Below are 22,179 nucleotides of genomic sequence, written 5' to 3'. Positions count from 1 at the left end.
CCCGCTTGCTGAATCTATTTAAAATACTTCTCCTCAATCATCGAAGGCATGAAGTTAAGGTATTTTGGCCTTTTTTTTCTCACAAGTCTAAGCTTAATATCGATTTTTGTATTTTCTGAATAATTTTAGAAGAATTCTTTTTTACTCCTTCCCAATTGTTAGGGGTTTTTATTAAACTCTTGCTCCTTGCTCTTTGCTCTAATCGATATTAAGTACGGCCTTGGTCAAAGTGATGTAAATTCTTTTTTGATCTTCAGGATAAGTATTAAATTTCTTAAACTTGGTAAAAGTTATTAATTAAAAATGGTAAAACTGATTTTTTAAATTTTAGCAAGAAGGGACTTTTATCTGGGATATAAAAATTGTGAGTTATATTATTCAGAAAAAAATATAAAGAACTTCTCTGAAAATATTAGAAAGTAAAAGGAGGGAGGATTTTTTCTGATTTTTAATAAAAATTGGAATACTGATTTGTAAAAAAACCTTACTAGTGAATTAGGATGGCCTTATAGTTATTATTATTAATTAAAGTTACATTATAAGCTAAAAATAGTTATTATTATAAATATTATATTATTATATTATTTATATTATATTATATTATTTATAATTATATTATTACTACTAGAGTTATTATTATAAATTAAAATAAATTAGCCTGCAGATAAAACTTTTAATAAAAATTAGAATATCGAATTGTAAAAAAACCTAACTAGTGAATTAGGATGGCCTTATAGTTATTATTATTAACTAAAGTTACATTATAAACTAAAAATAGTTATAATTATTATTATATTATTATTACTACTATAGTTATTATTATAAACTAAAAATTAATTAGCCTGCAGATAAAACTAGCATCATTATTGGACAATTTTAGTCCTTTTTATTTTTAATCTTTTTAATTTTTTTTTTGTTAACACAAGCTTCACTTAGTTTTAACAATTTTTGATATATGAAGTATAATGAGCACTATTGACGGAACTAACTAGCATGTAAGAAAAAAAAATTAAAAATATGAATTAAAAAATGAAATTCAGTAATTGACAGTTGGGTTGCAATTTGTAACTTAATATATTTTTTTCAATTATTTGCAAATAACATTTTACAATTAATCGTCGAAGGACCAAGTAAGATAAATCCATTAAAAGTATAAGAAATTGAATTATGCAAAACTGAAACCCACGCGGTCTTTTGGGTTGAGAATATACTCCTGACCATCAAGGTTTAAGCAAATTTACCAATTCTCAGATTCATTTTTTCTTTCTTTTTCTTCCATTCATTCATTTCTTCCTTTATTTCCTCATATGAACCGTAGATGAAAGTAATAAACGTCGTGAAATCCATCAACAAAGCAAAACAAGTGGCAAAAGATGGTCTGATTCATTCTTCTGAGGTTCAAATGCATTTGATATTTGTAACCATGGACTTACTATGTGAACCAAATTTTTAGCTGCATCCTGCACTTTCCTGAAATCTTTCTATTTCGAACTTCTATTTCACATTACTTAAAAAAATAAATCTGTTAATTATCAGTTTACTTTTTTTTTAAAAAAAAATCGCAAAATAAGTTTGTTTTTATTGATTTGAATACATTTTAACACTTAAAATCAATAAATTTTAAAATCAAAATCTATTATGCGAGTTAAATATTTTTAATCAGATTTGTCTGATAAGAAGCATTAAACCAAGTTAAAATTTAGATCACGCTCTTTTTTTTTTGTTAATAAAAATATTAAGCTTAAAAATATTTCCAACAAAAGATTAATCGTTTATACATTTCTGCAAAAAAATTTTGAATCAACTATAAAGATTAATGTATTTTCTATTTTTAATGCTTATATATCTCTAAAAAAATAATAGAAAATCTCAATCTAAATAATTGTGAACAATACGGATATTTAATCGAAATAATTCAATATTTAAATTAAATTTTATGGGATTATATTTAGAACTCGTTTTTAAAAAGAATTTCAAAAAAGTCTTGAGTAATTTACCGCCAAATAAAATGTTTAAAAAGCAAAACTACATGAGAAATTAAATAAAAATAAATATATGTTTTGTGTAACAGAAACATGAAGTTCGATTAAAAGTATCTCCTTGTAGACTAAAAACTAACTAGAATTTCTGCTTTTCATTCTTTTTTGTAGTCAATTTATTTTTCTTTTGATAGAAACACGCCAGTAAATTCAATTATTCATTGCTACAAACATTGTTACCAAAAGCTCCTATTTGCTCTTAATACTTTCCAATCCCAAGAGAAGAAAGACTCAGAAGAAAAAAAAAATATTATTAAAGCGTCGAAAGAGTATTTTTCGTTTCTGTTCAAAAAATGGAAACGAATGAAATAAATATATCTCTTTCCGAGTGACTTGTTAACAAATTTGTTTTCTCTGTTTTCTTTGTCAACCTTATGGATATTTTTGTGTCAGTCTCGTCGACAACTAAAAAATACAGCTTTGCTTCCATACCTAAAGCCTGCTTGTAAATTGGATTTCTTGATCCTTGCGAAAGATTTAAAATGTGTTTCGTTTTGAATAAAGAAAACTTTTTCCGAGCTCGAATAATATTCACGAAAAAGATTGCAGTGACTCTACAGCTAGCAGAGAAGTATATCTATACTTAAGTAGGAAAAAAAATCTATTTGGTTATGTAAAAGTAATAGATTTTGAAGAAATTGAATTCTGTTTTTTGCTTATTATTTACATTATTTATTTTAGCACCAAATTATTGGAGTCGATGCCTCTTTTAATTATATTATTCTTCAGATAACACATTTGTTATTACTTTATTATATAGGAAATTGTAAAATGTATCAGCCAAAGTGTTTGGCTTAAAATGTATCACTCTGTTTTCTACCTAAAGAAATGGGTCGCAATCTTTTTGAAAAAATAGTGAAAGTAATCTGTTTAAACAAAACAGCTGCAAGTAATTTTTTTTCCTTTCTTTTTTTACTGTACATAAAAGGTACGTTTATACTTATACTACAGAGTGCGGCTAAGAGGTATTCGGACAAAGTTATTGCATCTTAGAACAGAAGTTAAATTATTTCTTTTTAATTTGAGTGTCCATTTCTTTTTGTGTGCTTATTTTCCTTTGAGAGTCCACTTCTTTTTTTTCACTTTAAAAATAAAATAATTTATAATCTATCTCTCAGTTTATGTATTGCTATTTGGCTTTTTTAAAATGTAAAGTAAAAAATCTGCTGTCTAAGTGTTGTTTAAGCAATGAAAATGAAATGATTACTCTATACATAATCGTCGTACGTAAAAGTTTGAACTCTCCAAAACAATCGCTTCTGAGGTAGCGGGATATATTAAAGATAGAAAACTTACGTCACTTAGCAGACAATTTCAATAAACGTTTCTGCCTCTGCATCACTGCCAAAGATTGTCACTTTGAAACCAATTAAACCTACAAACTAAGTATACTCTAATTGCTTGCCATTTTTTCATATTTTGTTAATATATTTATATTTATGAAGTAATGCTAAAAATTGTCTGTTCGAGTTTTTGGTAGCACCATGTAAGAATTATTGTCACAAAACCATGAAAAGCTTTTTTTTCAAGTTTTATCTAAAGTTATAATTTGATTAAAAACTTCATTCCTTTTAACAATATATAAATTGGAAATAATAGTAGACAAGTTTCAAGCTCTCAAAAAAGAGCGCCCATTTTCAAGACTTGCTAGACGTGAATAAAGAGAAACAAAAGTGATTTGAAATGTCTTTGGACGCCTGTTTTTGATCTCTTGGAACATGTTGTCTGTTATTTCGAATTTATTTATTGTTGAAGCGTATAAAATTTTTAATCAAATAATTTCTAACGGTTTCAGTTTCTTCGTATTATTTACTTAAATCTCTCACCTCTAACAATTGAGACAGTAAGAAAAGGTGGTTTGCTAATGCAAGTCACGATACTATTTTATGGTAATTGTATCCAATTTATTTTTCCTATTAACGTCTAGTTAATCTAAAAGTTTCATATCATTTGAAAAGTCATAAATTCTTAAAAAGTCTTATATACATAGTCATATACTTAAAAAATCATATACACAGCGTATTTATCTATCACTTTCAAATATCAGTTGCTTTCTAAGATAAAAGAGTTTTTGTGAGAACTTTAATAGTAAAAGTACTTTTTTTGCTATTTAATTTGTGTTTATTCAATATAAATCCCTAATCTTTATCAATAATCTAAAGAAACCAACTTAGACGTTGCTACAAAATTTCCATTACACTGCCACTCTCTTAAAATAGAAAGTATTTGAAAAAAAAGAGCCACTGTGTACACGATATGTCCCCAAAACTTAGAATTTCATGTGACTTGTCCGGAGGAAAATATGACAAATTAGGTAGCGTGAAAAATGCTTAAAACTACATTTTAAATCACGAAACGCTGGAGGTTGAAATATGAAGCACTGAATATTTTATTTATGTATCGTCATTTGAAGTAGTGGCAGAAGCGAGAGTCTAAAATTTATCTCGCAACGAATGTCATTTCATTCTGTATCTCGCATTTAGAGAGGCAGCACTTCAAATCTCATATCAAAACATGCTATTACTTTTAATATGTCTGAACATCAATAATTCACGTTTTTTTGCTACTAAATTATTATTTAAAAATAAACTAATACCTTGACTTTTAAATTTTGTATAAAGTTTTATATTTTTAAGAATTTTAATGTCACTAAAAATTTTATATATTTAACATTATTTAATAAGATTAAATTATTAAATTATTATAATTGTAATTTTTTTTTATTTAAAATTACTTAATATTTATACTTATTGTATTTTGTTAATATTAATAAGCAATACGTATTGAATTATACTGAATGCAGTTTATCTATTATTATTTCTATAAACTAATTACTATTTACAAATTAAAAAGTAAAGCCTTAGCGCAATATCACCTTGTGGGTCCATAGAGGTTGTGGAGGTTAAGGCTCCACTATTTTGTGTCCAACCACATGATTGTGACAATGCGTTCAGCACTACGCACAGTGCCGTCCTTACTTCCAAGACAAGCCCCATCGATTTGAAGCTAGGTGGGCTTCAGGCCGCAACTTGGGATCAAACCCTAGTTCTTCACAATGACCATTCCGTACCTTTACCACTGAGTCATATCAGCTCATTCACAAATTAGTTTACTCAATAATAACTAAATATTAACTTAATTATATATTTCAAATTTTAAAAATATAAAAATAAAATTAAAACGGATTAATGATTTTTTTTTTGCATCATTAGAAGAAAGATGAATGTATATGTTTGAAATTATATTGTTATTATTTTTGTTATAGAATCCTGGTCTAGAGCAATAAATCTATTAAAGTGCGCAAGTATTACATTATTTAAATACACAAACATTTATTCATTTAATATGCAACTCAAGAGTACAAATTTCAGAATCTTAGGTCCAGCTTACACTAGTTGTAGTGTAAGCTGGGAACATTTGACTAAAATACTAGTTACACTAGTTATTTTAGTCAAATGTGACTTGTGACTGTCTACCACAAAAAGAGTTAACCAATCATTGGATAAATCACGTCTAGCATGAGAAATGCAAACCCATTCAAGCATACTCACTTTAAGAAAAGCAAAGGTTTCAAAAGAAGCATCAAACAACAATGATGATTAAAAATCATTCTTATAGTCATAACGCTATTAAACTTCTACATTTCGACAAAAAATAGACGAAAAAGGTCAATAAAAAGGGTAGAATTAGGAGCAATAGTTTCAGATTTGAAGTCCCTACACCCGAATTAGACAAAATCAATGCATCAATCAATGTTAGCATTAATGCAACTGATTTTTCCTCTATATTATAACTAAATCAATGCTATATTAAGCAAAAAATATATTATTGGTTTTAATTGAATAAAAAATAACAAGCAGGAATTTTCGCTGTTAAAACATTGTTTAAAAAAACTTCTTACCACTTTGGCTTTGCAATCCACCTTGCCTTCTAGCATTGAATTCTGTGTCAGTAAATGTAGCATCGGAGTTATTATCCGAAGTGGAAGATGAAGATGGACCTCTTCTTAATGAAAGTGACATTCTGCCTTTCGAAGAATTAGCGTTATTCCCTTGGAGACCTGTGGTCGAACCACTTCTAGATTCTCTACCTCCCTGAGGTTGTTGATTTTGTTTATTGGATACCTGTGATTGATCCCTAACACCACCTTGGTTCGGCTGTCTAGGCAATGAACCATATGCATTATATTTTCCTGCAAAAGAAAGATGTTTTTAGAAAAATATATAAAATTAGGTACATGACAAACAAGCATGTGTACGAAGAAGCCGAATCTTGCAGTTGTGTAACAAATATGCAGGGACAAAGCAATTTTGTGAAATTAACGTACTAAGATATTATGATAAAAGAATTAAATTTTACTTTATTTAACGATTTATAAAAATATGTAAATATAGTATATATTTTAAAAATCATCTAGGGTTTGGGAGAACATGAAAAATGCTGAATTGCACCATATTCTAATATTTTTGACCACAATTTTTTTCTCTGTTTAAGAGCATTACAGTTAGTATTCCTTAGTTTTTAGAATAGTTATTCGTTTTGCAGAAATATTTAAATTTTACGAATGTGTAAGATAAAATGAGTAAGTAGATATTTTTTAACTTTATATTATTTTATGTGTGTTGAATTGGGGTTTAATTATAAGTTATCTTTTAAAAAATTGTACATAAGTCAGATTTTACAGATAGCTTTATAGTACGTAAGCACATGTTGGCAAATTAAATCACAATTTATATAATATTTCTATTTGATATTCGTAATATTCAAGCGTTTCCAACTAATATGGTACACTTTGAAAACTTAAACTACAAAGGAAGAAAGATGCCGGTACTTTTTACCGTAAAAGTTACCGTTAAATTACTGAATCACTCTAATTAAATAAATAAATATTACTGTAAAAATTACTGCATAATATTTTATCTCAAAAAAAAGAATTCATGGCATAATGGATTTCACGGATGATGCACACAAAATGTCCGAACTTCATACCGTAATTTGATCCGTAATTATTTTGGAGTGTTCCTTAAATTCATTTTATGGTCAAGTATTCATATTTATAATACTCAAAAATATACAAAGCAAAATGTCATGATTAAAGAGAACTGAAAAACTATCGAATTTCTGAAAATATTAATAAATCTAGTGTAGATCTAAGAGAGAAACAACTGTTAATTCCCGTAAAACAGAAAGAAGATGAACAATTATGTGAAAAATACCAAGGTAGAAAAATATTATCTAAAAAGTAGACGTATTAGTAATACATTCGACTAAACTAATTTTTGGCAAAAACATTTGTCTTAGTATTAAGTGAACAACTGTTATCTGTTGCATTAGCTGAATTTAAAAACAAGTTCCATATAAAATTTGTTAAGAATTGCTGCTAATAATTGAAATAAAAATAAAAGAATGAAAAAAATATTCATCGCTGCACTAGAATACGGAGTTAGATAAAATTTATAGCTATAATTATTTAAAGAAAAGAAATAAATATAGATATTTGTACAGATTGTGTTTTAGTTAACGATTTATTGCTTTAAGAATAAACTAAAACCATTAGTATATAAACAATCTTAGTCTTCCTTTTCTTTTGAAAATAGCGTTAATACAAGTATCTAAAATTTGTAAGAAAAACAATAAATAATTATCGTTAATTTGTATGTTTGTTAATTATGAATGTTATTATAGTTCATTTGTATGTCTATTAAAATATTAAAAGCGTATAGTTAAATGATATTAAAATGCATTTTCCTAAATGATATTAAAATGCATATAAAATGCATTTTTAACTTAATTTAAGATTGGTTTATTAAAATAAGTAATAAAGCAATTTTTATAAGTAGATATCTAAAATAAAATAATAAATAAGTTATCTTTATGGAATGGTATATTCGTCATATGTTACTGAAATTGTTCACAAAATGCTTAAGATTCCTCTCTCTGTTTGAGCAACATATTTTTTATTTATTTAAACAACTATGTTTTAAGTTTTTATGAAAAGTTTATGTATGCATTAAGTACTTTTCTATACAAAAATAAAATAATTATATAATAAATAATACTTCTTTTAGGTGTAAATGAGATTCTATTTATTATGTAATGTAAAACATAGGGCTATCACTAATAATATTGATTCTCTGTAAGTAATTTTTCTTGAAATTTATGTCTATATATTTCAATCGTGAAATACGATTTAAAAAAAGTAACAGATATTGTATTTTTCAGAAAATATCCCAAATCAGCTTTTTAAGAAACAAACAAGGAATAACTCTAATTGAAACTTTAGTTGCACGAATATTAATTATTACTATTTAAACATATTTTTATATAGATATTGTGCTTCAAAAAAACTAGTTATACCATCATTTAACGTATTTAAAATACTTTTCTCCTTTCATCCTTTTGGTAATTGCATAAAAATTAAAAGTTTAAACATACACTAATAACATTATTTAATAAGCGATTATCCTTCTCATTGAATGTATAAAGGATATCCCAAAGCACCTCCAAAATATTTTGAGCAGCTACAGATCATCGTGTTTTTGCTCTGAAGTTAAATGTTGTAAGCCGTTAGTATGGTTAATACCACTAAACATAGTATAACTAATATTGGATAATAAGTTTTTCAGTTTATTCTACTATCATAATAGTGACTGTATAATGTTTAAATAGTTAAAAAAATTTATTTTAATTTTAGGAAATAATTATTAATATTATGTCTCTGAATTGCCTTAATAATATAATCTCTTTATAATTTAATATCTTGAATTTAGTCTATTATATTGTCTATTCCATTAATATCTCTAAATAAAATTCATTATTTTTCAAAGAATTTTGTTTAAAGTAATCTTAATTATCTTTCCTTGGATGAGAGTGTTAAAAATCTATTTTGCTTTAAATCGCTTTAACCATCTGAATTGCAAATCATTTCTTAAATTAGATTAATTTCTTTTGTAAATAATCTATTTTGATGTAACTCGCATTACTCATCTTTCATTATCTACTGTTAAGTTAAAAATAATTATAACCGTCTGTGTGGTGTAATATAATGTTAAAGATCTATTCACTCCAAAGTTATCTATTTTGTTTAAAGTAACCCTATTACTATATTCTGTAGAAGTAAATATTAATAATCTAAAAAGTTGAAAATAATCAGGTTAAACAATTCAATTAAAATTAATTGTATTAATCTGATCAAATGAAAATAATCTTGAATATCGAAGTCACAGAAAAGATCGCATTTGTTTGTTTAAAATTATCTTTAAAATAATATATGATAAAAATTATCTTAGTAATACAATTTTTTAAATAAACTTGATAATGTAATATATTGAAAATGTTCTTAATATTTCAACTTGCGAGGAACAATAAGTATAAACTTTACTACAAATCCAATGTTACAGTTCCAATGAATTGAAAATAGTTTTAGTAACTTGTTTCATTTAAAGTAAGTAATCTGATCTGTTACAAACTATTTCATTAATCTATTCGGTTTGAAATAATTTCATTGAAATTCATTAAAATCATTTGAAATAATTCAAAATGCATATAGTTCAAATATAGCTGGAATCTACATTGTCTAAAATTACTCAAGGGCATAATTTATAGTACAGTGAGAGTAAATTTAATACCTGGAGCTGATGTAGGTGTCACTGAGTTCATTACAGATATAGCTCCAGGCGGATATACAATATCATTGGCCGAGACTTCCAATTCTCCATCTGATCCACTAAAATAATTCCTTCCTGTAAGGAGCTCCATACTGCTGTGACTGTACGAGCGTCCACTACCATTTCCTCTTCCTCGGCCTCTCTCTGCAATCAAATAATATTCAAAACTATTATGGAAACAATTCTATATAAATTACTTGAGATTTTTATTGCTGTTTTTGAAACTTTTATCTATATGCTGAGGAAAGGTATAAACTATGCACGAGTTCTCGAACGACACCGTATTTGTAGTCAAAGAATATGGCGTAATCCATCAAAATCAATCTGAAACACATGTGAAGATGACAGCAAGAAACTAAAAGTCTCTTCTATTGGCTGTAATACAAGCATACGAGATGATGATGTTTGAAAATTTTTCCTTGTTAAGACATTAAAATGTTTCTTTTTTTAGTAAAATGTTAGTAATTTTATTTTGTTTTATAACTGGTGTTGAGTAGCCGATCCGATTCTGAGTTTCCAACTATCAACGTTAATCTCCGTAAACTTGTAATTTTGAATCCAACCCGGAAGACAAGGGAAATTTCGGATTAAGCAATGGGAAAAACTCTTCGCAGAGGAATTTTTAATGGAGCAAACCCACATTTTCTTTACATGGTGAGGAAAACCATGAAGATCTTAACAACGTCAAGGTGATTCTACCTGATGATCCGCCAACCACAGCGGATATTTTACGTCAGCACTGTGATCAGGAGAAGTATTCGCATCAATTAGCCAACACTGGGATTAGAACCTGAGTCACCTCATTGAAAGACAAACATTCTATTCTCTGAGCCACCATGTCTCAAGTGCGAGTGATTTTATTTTATTTTATGACAGTCGTTGAACAGAAGACGCAATTTTGGGTTTACGACTACAAGCGTTCAACTCTGTAGACTTGTAATTTTGAACCAATCCAGAATACAAGGAAACTCCTGGATCAGTACTCCCAGAGGTATGATTTGCAATGGGAACATGGAGGACTTTGTGACTCGACAGATTTAACGTGCATATGTCTCCATTTACTACATGGGGAGTCTTTGGTCGGCGGGGATTGAATCCACTATCTCTTGTACATGGGCCCAGTCATCTACGTTTTTGTGTTTTAAAGATTCTTTTTGATCATAAAGTTTTGTATAAATTACCATGATTCAATGTTATTGCAATTGGAATCAGCGCCTTTAATATGATTTTATACTTAGTAGTATCCCATATTCAGACACCATTCTAGATTTATTTTGGATTAATTAACAATTTTATTTTTTAAATAACATTGCAGTACTTTTCAATTTTTCAAATTAGGTCAATCTCCAATGGTTTATATAGGTTGTGCGTACATTAGGTATAATAATGATGGACATCGCAATAGGTTTTTAAATTTAAGCCCTAATTTTAAGAAGAGGAAATCATAAAAGCAGTTTAAACAGTCACCTCATTTGAAGAGTTGAAAAACTCTGTCAGTTTTATCATGGATTAACAGAGTCGAGTTTTTTTTATAAATAAATGATTTTGCGTAAAATCATTAAAAAGGGAAAACATTTCCGAGAACTCACTTCTGAAACCGTGTCACGGAACTTACAACTGAAAATATAATGCAATTTTATTCAAAAAATGGTATAAAATGTTTATTATGAGCAATACTTATCATATCATGCTATCATCAGCCGAATGACATTTATGATTTACTTTATATAAGCTTTAAAATTTTTAAGTTACTATACTTATCGGAAGAAATCAGAATTACCACTTAAATCAGAAAAAAATATCAATATCATTTGGCTTTTTTTTAAACTACATAATTAGAGATAATTTTGATAGAAACAATAGTGAAAGAGATAGGGTAGTCTATAGCTTCTGAAAAAAAAAATTTCGCATCGGAACAATAATAGAGCAAATTTAATGATATTGCTAATGCATAATTCTTATTTTTTTTCAATGTAAACCTTTTACCAACAATAATTTGTGTAAAAATACTCGGTTTTCAACATTAATTCTTATGATAGAGCTAATTTCATTCGATTTCAGTCTTAAGACTATATAATTAAATTTATTTTAATAGGTAGTCGATAGCTTCGAGTTCATTCGTCACACATAGCATCTAAGTTGTTACCGACAGATGAAGAATCTTTTCAACTTAAACTTTTTTTCCTTCTAAATGTAAGCTTTCTATCAACAAGCACTTATGTTCAGCTTAGCAAAGTGCAAAACATCTTTTACACCCGTAATAAGTTTTTACTTAATAGTAATAAAAGGTTTCTTTGGAATTTAAAGGCTTTAACTAATGTAATCGAATTATTTGCTGCTCAAGAGAGGCACGGAAACATATATACTTTATATGTTGAAACTTTTTACAGCGTTATTAAATTAATAAATATTAACTTATCTTTAATTAACACAATTCATAAATATTAAAAAATAAAAATAATTAAATCATCTTAAATTAAACGAGACTTAAAAGGTTAAAATTGCAAATATACTTTGCTCTTTGCTATTTATGGCAGAAAATAAATTAACAAAGAGAAATTTTAGCCACTCTTTTGGGGGTTACCTTAGAATTTTGATCATAGATTTTTATCTTCTCTACAGTTCGATGATCTGTAATCTAAAGCCTACTATTCTAAATGTTTTTTTTTGTTAAAATAAAAGTTGTCCTATTATTCCACTTAATCGAAATCCTACTCTAATTAATTAGCCTAGATTTGATTACTTAGGTTAAATTTATTTAAATGTATTTTTTCTAAAACGCTATTTTAAAGTGAGTAAATTGTCTAGAAGACGTAAGTTATTTCACAAAAATAAAAAGTTCAGATTAGCTGATATGTATAAATATGTTAGATATAATTGTGTTAATATATCAATAATAATGCCATGTTTTAACAAAGGAAATGAACCACATTTATTAAGCTAGTTTAAATCGAATCAGTTGCAATTAATTTAAATCAGCATTAATTACCAGATTATACTTTAAATATATACTTAAGAAATTTCTTTAAGCTTTACGTTCTGAACAAAAAACATTGTTTTTGGTTGCTCAAGTTTGAAATTCGTAGAATTTACTTATTATGAAAATTAATCTAAGTATTAAAATTCTAAAAATATTTCAGTTAATATTACACCATATGATCATTTAAATATTAAACTCATGAAGTTAAATTTGTGAACGCATACTTAATAATTTGCTAATAAAAGTTTAAGACATTGGTAATTTTTTGAAGTTCTATAAGAGACAGAAGAATTAAAACTCATAACTAAGGTATTTGTAAATAAGACATTGCTAAACTTTTACTTTCCAAAATACATATAAATAAATTAAAAATATAATTTCAAATGCAGGTTTTAATAAGGTATAAATTAAACATTTCTGTAGCTTTCTTAAAAACAGTTTATTAATAGTTAAGACATAGTTTTCCTTAATTATTTAAAAAATAAATACTTTGTTATATTTTTTCAAAACAGACATTGCTCACTGCTAATAAATGTAATGATTTTTTGAAAAACTGAAAGATAAAAGTATAAGGTTGTAATAAATTATACATTTAACTTGAATTAATCTATTGCTCTATTTAAAAAATTCCAACTAAATATTCCATTAGTTAAAATGAAAAATTTGTGGTTAATGAAAAACATAAAGAATAAAATTTGGCTTATAAGTATTCGCTCATTGTTTGTTTAATTAACTTCGGTTAGGTTAATATTTAAAATATCTAAAATGTAAAAAAAAATTTAATTATAATATTTTCAAGTTGTAATAATTTTCAGAACAAATAAGAACGATTTTTACTTCATCAGATTTTATGAATTTTATTTAATATTTAAAACCTTTTTTTTAAGAAATGCAGATCTCATGAGACACTATGATTTTTCTCTAATAAATCCTGAAAAATGATGACACAAATGAAAAAAAAAAAAAAAAAAAAAAAAATATATATATATATATATATATATATATATATATATATATATATATATATATATATATATATATATATATATATATATATATATATATATATATATATATATATATATATATATATATATATATATATATATATAAGATATTTTTTTTAGACAGGAAATTACCTACAATAAATTTCAAATTTCTAATTTCAATATACATGAGCGTTTTGAATATGTGTTCTCTATATTCAATTATATATTATAGACATAATTCTTACATTACTTTGCAGATAATGCTTGAAAATTACAAATTTATTTTTGAACACTTGTAAATATTAAAATCTTTTCAGCTATAATGAATACAATATATTAATAAAAATACGTAATGTTCTCTTAAAGCACGAATATTTTAACTGTCACAAAGTAAGCTGAGTTTTAATGAATTTAAGTAGTTCTCAGATTTATTTATCAACTGAAAGATAAATTTAAAGAAATAAAATATTTAATTCGTCTTATTTTAGATGAAATACTCAGATGAATCTACAAAAATTTATTTTGAAAAGCATTTGAAAAATGTAGTGAAACCAATTTATCTTGTAAATATTTAAGCGTAATGAAAAAGAAGGTTTCATTTTAATTCATTATTAAAGTTACTGCGAATTCACATATGGCTTACTGAACTAAATTCTTTGAGAATGTACATAATAAACTGAGCCAACTAGGGATTTCGTCTTTGTAACATTGTGCTTATAAAAAAATATTTATTTTTATAATAAATTTAAAAATATATATATACAATTTCATACACTGTGAAAATTTTGGATATGCAGTAATTTTACCCTAATAATTACAGTAAAATCACTGAATCGATCAAATTGCATAAATATTGAGGAAAATTAAGGTAAAGTATTTAAAGGTTAAAAGGAATTTTATGGATGAATCATCAAGAGTGCCTGTACGTACCGTTTCTTGACCGTTTTTTTACAGTGCAATTAATATTTTATGTTTTTTTTTCTGAGTGTTTATTCAGCTTGAAATAGAGATTTGTCTATCTGTTCATGCTGCACAAGTCAAACGCTAAATATTAAATAATTCAATACTACAATATTTACTTCCAGACCAGCAATAAAATATAAAGTCACAAGAAAGTTATTTCATATGCATTTTCAAACATATGTATCACGTAGAGCAATGAATAACAAATTTTCCACTCTTTACTTGATCGCCAAATCTCGTGCATAGTGGTCGTTTCCTTATTCCATTTCATTCCTTTTGGCAAAGTCACTAACTAGCATACATGCTTACAGCACAGATAAGGATTATTTGAAATGGATCATTTCAGCTAAACCTTGTTAAAGGAAATTTCTTACTCGCAGACTCAGTGTCGTATACTTATATGAACTTGTAATATGTTTAAGAATTCTTTTTTTACTTACATTAATATTTCTAATATATTTCGGTTCACAATTTGATTCTAACTTAAATCACTGTACTCAGTTCGATTAAATGAAAAGATCAAAGTTTCAAGTCTAGTGTGTTTTACTAAACATAAAAGAAAATAAATAACTTAATTTCTTTAAACAAAAATAGAACAGAGTTTTAATATACCTGTTTGCTTTAACAGTAGTGCAAAACACTTAACGTTATGTATACTTAACGGCATAATATGCATGTATAATCTAGCTCTAACAGTAATATGTATTAACTTTTCAAAGTAACAAGCTCTAAGCAGCTAATTTTATTAGAACGACCAAACATTACAATCTGGTAGTTCATGTTTATTTTGAATTTGTGAAAAATTGTTTTTTACCTAGTATCAGATTAAATGAAAGTGTCAACTCCAATGACAACAAATAATGTTTTCAATTAAAAGTAGATTACGAATTATTTTTAAATGAGTTGAATTTTTACACCTATAGATTTGAATCTAAAACTTTCATTAATAGTAATTGATGTCTGTCTATTTTAATTTCATCGTTTGTTTATTATTTAATAAATTTTTATATACCAATAATATTACAACAAATTTCTGACATTTGAGTTTAAAAAAATAAGTTTGTAAGTACATTAAGTATACTATATATAGTTTGTATAATATATAGTTTGTCGAATAAGATATTAAACTACATAATTAATGTATTAATATATAAACATAGTATAATGTACGCCTATTAATGCATTAATCATACTTAATAAAAAGATAGTTAGCATATTACGTAGTACACTTCACATAGTTAATATACTATTAAATATCCAATGATCTAATCACATCTTTTAAAATCTGTAAGTTTAAAAATCTCGCTTTTTTGCATAACTTGATGATTATTTTTGAAATGCTAAAATCGCTCATATCCCACAAAGTTTTTAAACTGCAATTAAAATTTCAAATAAGGTAATAAATTGTTGTACATGAATACTTCATGTATTGCTCAATTTATGAAATAGAATTTACATTTACATTAACCAAAGCAGTTATGGAATTAAATTATTTAGTACTTTTAATGCATATTTAGTATTTTCAGTATAATAGTAAATTTTAGACAACCTTACTAAATATTTATTAACATTACTCCTTATATAATTTTCCATTCTACATTTCTGAAATAATATTTCTAACTAAGTTTGAATTCATTTCTTTCGAAATAAATGTTTGAAAATATGTTTTGAAATGTCGCTATCAAAGTGAGATTCAGTTCAATACAATGTTCTAAAATGAAAGACATTACAATTAATTCTTCTCTTTTCAAGAAAATCTAGATAATGTATTTTGCGTCACTTTTTTGTTCAGAAAATAAAGAAAAAGAAATGTTTCTTTAAATTTGAGTTCCTTGAAAAAATTTAACAAATGTGCCTTAAGAGACAGCTGAATTCAATTGGAACCTCTTCTGTTAAATTATTCCAATTGGAGATTGTGAAAATCCCATTGTTCTCCCTTCCTTTGTTAATGCTTAACAATTCTCGAGAATTCCTAATTGAAAAGACGCCATATGTCAGCGAGAATCCGTTGTCAAGTGTTCCATCGAAGAGAATTGTCTCGATCTTTACATGTATCTTAGGTAATACTATTTCATTAACTTTGAGAGACATACAAGACCTTTGCAAGAATTCAAAAATTAATTTTTAATGGCTGAAAAATGTTTGAAATGTTAACCTTTTACTTAATATAAACGCAATTTATCAATTAAGCATCTAGAAGTAGAAATTGATGAATTAAATATATATATAATGATTCGCAGATACTTGTATCTTTATGAATTATTTAAATACAGACTAGTCACTGATGAAATATGTTTGATAAAAAGATTTTCTGATAAGTTATGCAACAGAAAAGTCTTAGGTATCTTTAATTGAATTCATAGCATCCAAAAAAAGCGTTGTTTTATTTATAGTAAATTACGACAATAAGCTATAAGATTTATTCTAATCGTTGAAAAACTATCGAATATTGTAAACGATTAAAACAAAATAATGATTCACAGATACTTGTGTATTTATGAATTATTTAAATACAGACTAATATCAGAAAGAATAGGTATGGTAATGTGTTTACGTGTCTTTAATTGACTTCACGATAGCCGAAGAAATATTTGATTTATAGTAAATTACTATCAATAAACTTTAAAATTCGTTCTACAAATAATAATTGGAAAACTATCTAACATTATAAGCATTAAAAAATAATAATTAACAGATTCTTGTATCTGTAGGAATTATTTAAATACAGATTAGTAACTAATGAAATACATTTCATAATGTGTTTTCTGATAAGGCATGAAACAAAAGATGCTTCGATATCTTTAATTAAGGTTATAACATCCAAAACAAGAGTTGATTTATAGTAAATTATAATCAATAAGGTATAAGATTTATTCTATGTATAATTGTTGAAAAACTATATAATAATGTAAACATTAAAAAAAAAAAATTCACCGATGCTAATATCTTTATAAAATTTTTCCGCCCTACACTTTACGTAACTTTTCACTTAACGTTATATTATACTTAACAAATTATTTCCGTTTTTTTAAAAATAATCATAGGTTAAGGTAACTCTCAAAATATCGAATGTCATTAATATTCTTGTATTTTTATTTTAAAAACGTGCATTACCATAACTAAAAATTTAAATTTTGCATTTTGAAAATATCGGTATTAATGTTATTTATTAGCGTATAAATTTAGATCATTACAAGATAATTTTCACAAATTACCTAAAATAATTATCACTAAGCTTAACATACATTTTTTTTTCTTTTATTGATAATATCTAGTTCAAATCAACAATTAATTACTTATCATGAATAATAATATTTTTTATAAGAAAAATTATTATCCTAATTATAAGATTAAATATCGTATTTTGAAATTTCAATTCATATATAGGTACATTAATAATAAGTACATAGTTATGAAATCATATTAAATCTTATATCATTACTATTTCAAATAATTATCCTTATACTAAACACACAATTTTCTTTTGATCGAAAACTGTAGTTTAATTTAACCGTAAAATGTAGAAAATTAATACTATCATTATTTTTTAAGAAAAATTACTGTAATTATAAGCTTAAATTGAAAATTTCAAAAAGAATACTGGCTGAAAAGTGTTTAATATTGATATTTAAATTTATAATTTGGAGTATGTATTTTTCTCAAATTATTAATAAAAATTGTTAAGGTGCTCCGCATTATTCATGCTCAAAATATGAAATAACTGAAATACAATTAGTATTCATAGGCATTTTCCTTTTCTTATCTGCAAGTTTTATTTGAAATATGAAGTTCATGTTTTGAAAAGTAAAATACTGGTATATATTTAAAAAATCAAATCCATAGTAAGTTTTTAACTAATGTAGCAAGCAAAAACTATGGAGATCCATCCTAGATTTGCCTTATATTAAAAACGACAGGGATATATTATTTGAGGTAATTCTTTTATTTAAACATTTATGAATATAAGCATAGTTTATTCTTTGATGTAAATGTAAATATTTCTGGAATAAGCATTCGTTACACACACGATTTCATTATAAAAAATATATAATTTATTCATGATTAAGAATGAAATCCTTAACATTTAGGGAGGCACACTTAAAAATATTCATGATATTTTTTCAACATTTAGATTAACATGAGAATTTTGAGCCCTTTTGAATCAAATGTAACCACACTTGGGAATCAATTTGCAAAATTTAAAATTTTTGTTAAATTTAATACTTTTTAGCTAATTTAGTAAACTGAAATATAATTCAAAATTTGAATGAATTTTAATGATAAAAAATTTTAAATGAATTCTCTTTTGCTAAACAAAGAACGTATGCAGATCATAAGCTTCACATAATATTTTCTAATAAGGAAATAAATAATACACTTGAAGGAAAATTATAAAAGTTATTTCTGAATGCTCTAGAGCAGGGATGGTGAACCAATGGCACGCGTGCATTTATGGCACGAGACACAATATTTTGGGCACGCCACCAATCACAATTGTTATTACACTATGAATTGTTATTACACAAATATTATTACACTATGAAGCATATGAAACAATTAAATTAAAATTCACAAAAACGAACAAAATAAGCAATTATTAATTAAAAAAATTAACAATTAATGCTAAAAAACAATTAATAACCATAAAAAACAAGTCAACAATAAATAACTAGCAAAAAAAATTACAGTCCTGCTTAAACTAACATCATGCAATCTAATAATATAAGTTATTTGTCATCTAATCTGCAACAACAGAAGTCACACTGATGTTACTTTAAGTTGTTTTAAGACAAGGCAAAATGTATTTTTTTTTCAATGTAAATAAAGAGTTTTGATTTGATAGTATTTAGTATTAATAATTTTCCAATAATCACGAAGTCAAAATTATTTGATGGCACGTCTATGACCTCATTAAACAATTTTTTAGAAAAAAATGGCACGTTGGTGTATAAAGGTTCACCACCACTGCTCTTGAGTGAAGTTTTATTTGAATGCATCATAGAATGCAGCATCACAGAATTAAATAGTTAATTTAACTGTAAAGATTTACTTTTTATATTTCACGTTTTATTACCATGAAATAAGGATAATTTTATTTTTTGTTCCTAGATATTTAGAGACCAATAAAAAATTATTTAATTACATTTGTATAAAGTGCAAACAAATAAACAGACTATTCTGAATAGTTTTCGTTCAAATAAGTGGATCTTCACGTTCAATAACTCAATCTTAATGGTGTGAAGGAGTACGACTTTCACTTTTCAATTTTTTAATACGACATTGATGAGTTTAAAATTTTTTGGCTTTTTCCAGGAACTGTTCAATAAATTTCGCTCAAATTTTGTTGTTTACCATTTAAAATTGCATTCGTTGAAATGATGTAAACAATTGTATACTTGTATAAAAATTGCATAACAATTTTAATTAATTAAAAAATTTCTCGAGATATTGTGAAATACGCAGAAAGTAAAAGTAACATAAACACTAGTAGTCATTGTGATCGTTTTTTGTAATTTCTTTTGTTATTTTTGAAGATACATGTGAGCTGCGACACTCATATATATATATATATATATATATATATATATATATATATATATATATATATATATATATATATATATATATATATATATATATATATATATATATATATATATATATATATATATATATATATATATATATATATATATATATATATATATATATATATATATATATATATATATATATATATATATATATATATATATATATATATATATATATATATATATATATATATATATATATATATATATATATATATATATATATATATATATATATATATATATATATATATATATATATATATATATTTATAATATTACTTTTCCTAAATTGTTTTTAAGTATACTATATCAAAATTTCATGCCGTTCTGAAGATTAGCAAAATAAATAATTATGAAACTATCAAAAATACCCAAAAGCGGTCATTTTGATCCCTAAAAGAATTTCTTTTTTAAGTTTTACATCTGCTTTTAAATTTGCTGAGCTATAAATATTAGGAAGATGAATTGTAGAACAGAAATTAGGATCCACCGTGTCAACAAATGCCACGCACAACAGCTTTCGTGAAATTATAACATATCTTAGATTCGATTACCGAAGTAGCTTAGTCTACTAAGCTACTTCAATCCTATTGAAATAAAATTTTGTTATTGCTTTTAAAAGAAACCATGTATATGCTGATAATAGGCGATTAAATTTGTTTTAATCCTAGACAAGATGGCATTGTTGTGGAGTTGTTATCGTCATATATATAATAAGGAAAAATTATTGCATAACTTTCAAGCCCCATTGCCTTGATTTTAACAGATATGAAGTCGAAAAAGAGATTTTTTTAATGGCCATTTTTATTTGTGTGCGTTAAAAAACCGACAAATGAGTTACGACCAGCGAAAAAAGGCAGCTCTAATTATGGAAACAGGCGCAGTGGATTTTTTTTTTTGCTTCAGTAGGACTTGCAAATTAACTTTTTTTTCGCAAAACAAACACTTTATTACAGGAATACTACTTTCGAATAAAAATAAAATGTTCTCCTAGTTTTAATATCACTTCTCTGTCTAGAAATTCATCGTTTGCACTGCAAAATGAAAACTAAATATTTACTATATAAGTGCAAAAGAAAAATACCGTAAGAAGCCGAGAAAACACTAAAAGCTGAGCAATAATACGAAATGTGAAGTAGGCTTAGTAATCTAGATGTTATCTAATTGTTCTTCATGACTGGAAACTTGCAGGTGTTTTGCATTTTTAACAACGTTTGTGATATTGCTGTACTCAATGATTGAATCCTTTGCCACGCCATTTACTCACAGCGCATTCCCTATTGTGTTTGTTGAAAAACTATAAATTAGTAATTTGCTCATGAAATTGCCGCTAATTGATATAATTCAGCACCTGAAATAAAGGAAAAATGCCTTTCAACAATGCACGGAGCAGAATGAAACAAATACTAGTTATGAGAAATGGTAGAAAATTATTATATCGATGTTTTGTTGTCAGATTTATATTAAGTATATTCTGTTTATGCATACGCTATTGCCTAAATAGTGATGTAACTTCACATTTAGAACACGGTATGCATTAATTTATATAATTTATGTCGTTAATTATATTCATGTCGTTTGTTTATTTTTGTATTACTAGTGCTCTTGCGAAAGAATGAATTTCTTATGACGGTCAAATTGACCCTAAATGGTGGTTTTTACTAAGTCCGAAATCCGAATTTTCTAGTATTAAGGGATCCAAATTTTGGACAGTTATAGAGATCATATTTCTCCAATAGCTGCTAACCCTGCACTTTGGGGATCTGAATTATGAATCCTCCAAAAAAAAGTTTTTTCTTAAAGTTCAAAAAGTACGTTTTCGTATCTGATTTAATAACTTAATATAGTCTGCACTAATTAATTATCATATTTAGCCCATTCGAGCTATTAACATTGTTCCCCGAACGTGAAGTTTTGATCATAGGATCAAAAGTTATTCAGAGT

The 22,179-nt window shown here is 25.8% G+C and overlaps 1 protein-coding gene across 4 annotated transcripts in view; it reads right to left on the bottom strand.

Annotated features, from left to right (window-relative positions):
* The window catches only part of LOC107438670 (teneurin-m), a 487,196-nt gene that overhangs the window by 251,179 nt on the left and 213,838 nt on the right, over positions 1–22,179 (bottom strand). For all 4 annotated transcript variants that reach the window (XM_087165593.1, XM_087165588.1, XM_043039103.3 and 1 more), the window contains 2 exons: positions 9,668–9,850; positions 5,941–6,231 (listed from right to left, as the gene is read on the bottom strand). In XM_087165593.1, the coding sequence (XP_087021719.1) occupies positions 5,941–6,231; positions 9,668–9,850 (474 nt within the window). The remainder of the gene's footprint in view (positions 1–5,940; positions 6,232–9,667; positions 9,851–22,179) is intronic.

The sequence above is a fragment of the Parasteatoda tepidariorum genome, chromosome 1 (assembly GCF_982258835.1).
Source record: "Parasteatoda tepidariorum strain Cologne lab strain chromosome 1, Ptep-v5.0, whole genome shotgun sequence".
NCBI lineage: Eukaryota > Metazoa > Arthropoda > Arachnida > Araneae > Theridiidae > Parasteatoda > Parasteatoda tepidariorum.
The sequence above is the reverse complement of the archived record's forward strand: the minus strand, read 5'-3'. Positions and strand labels throughout refer to the sequence as shown.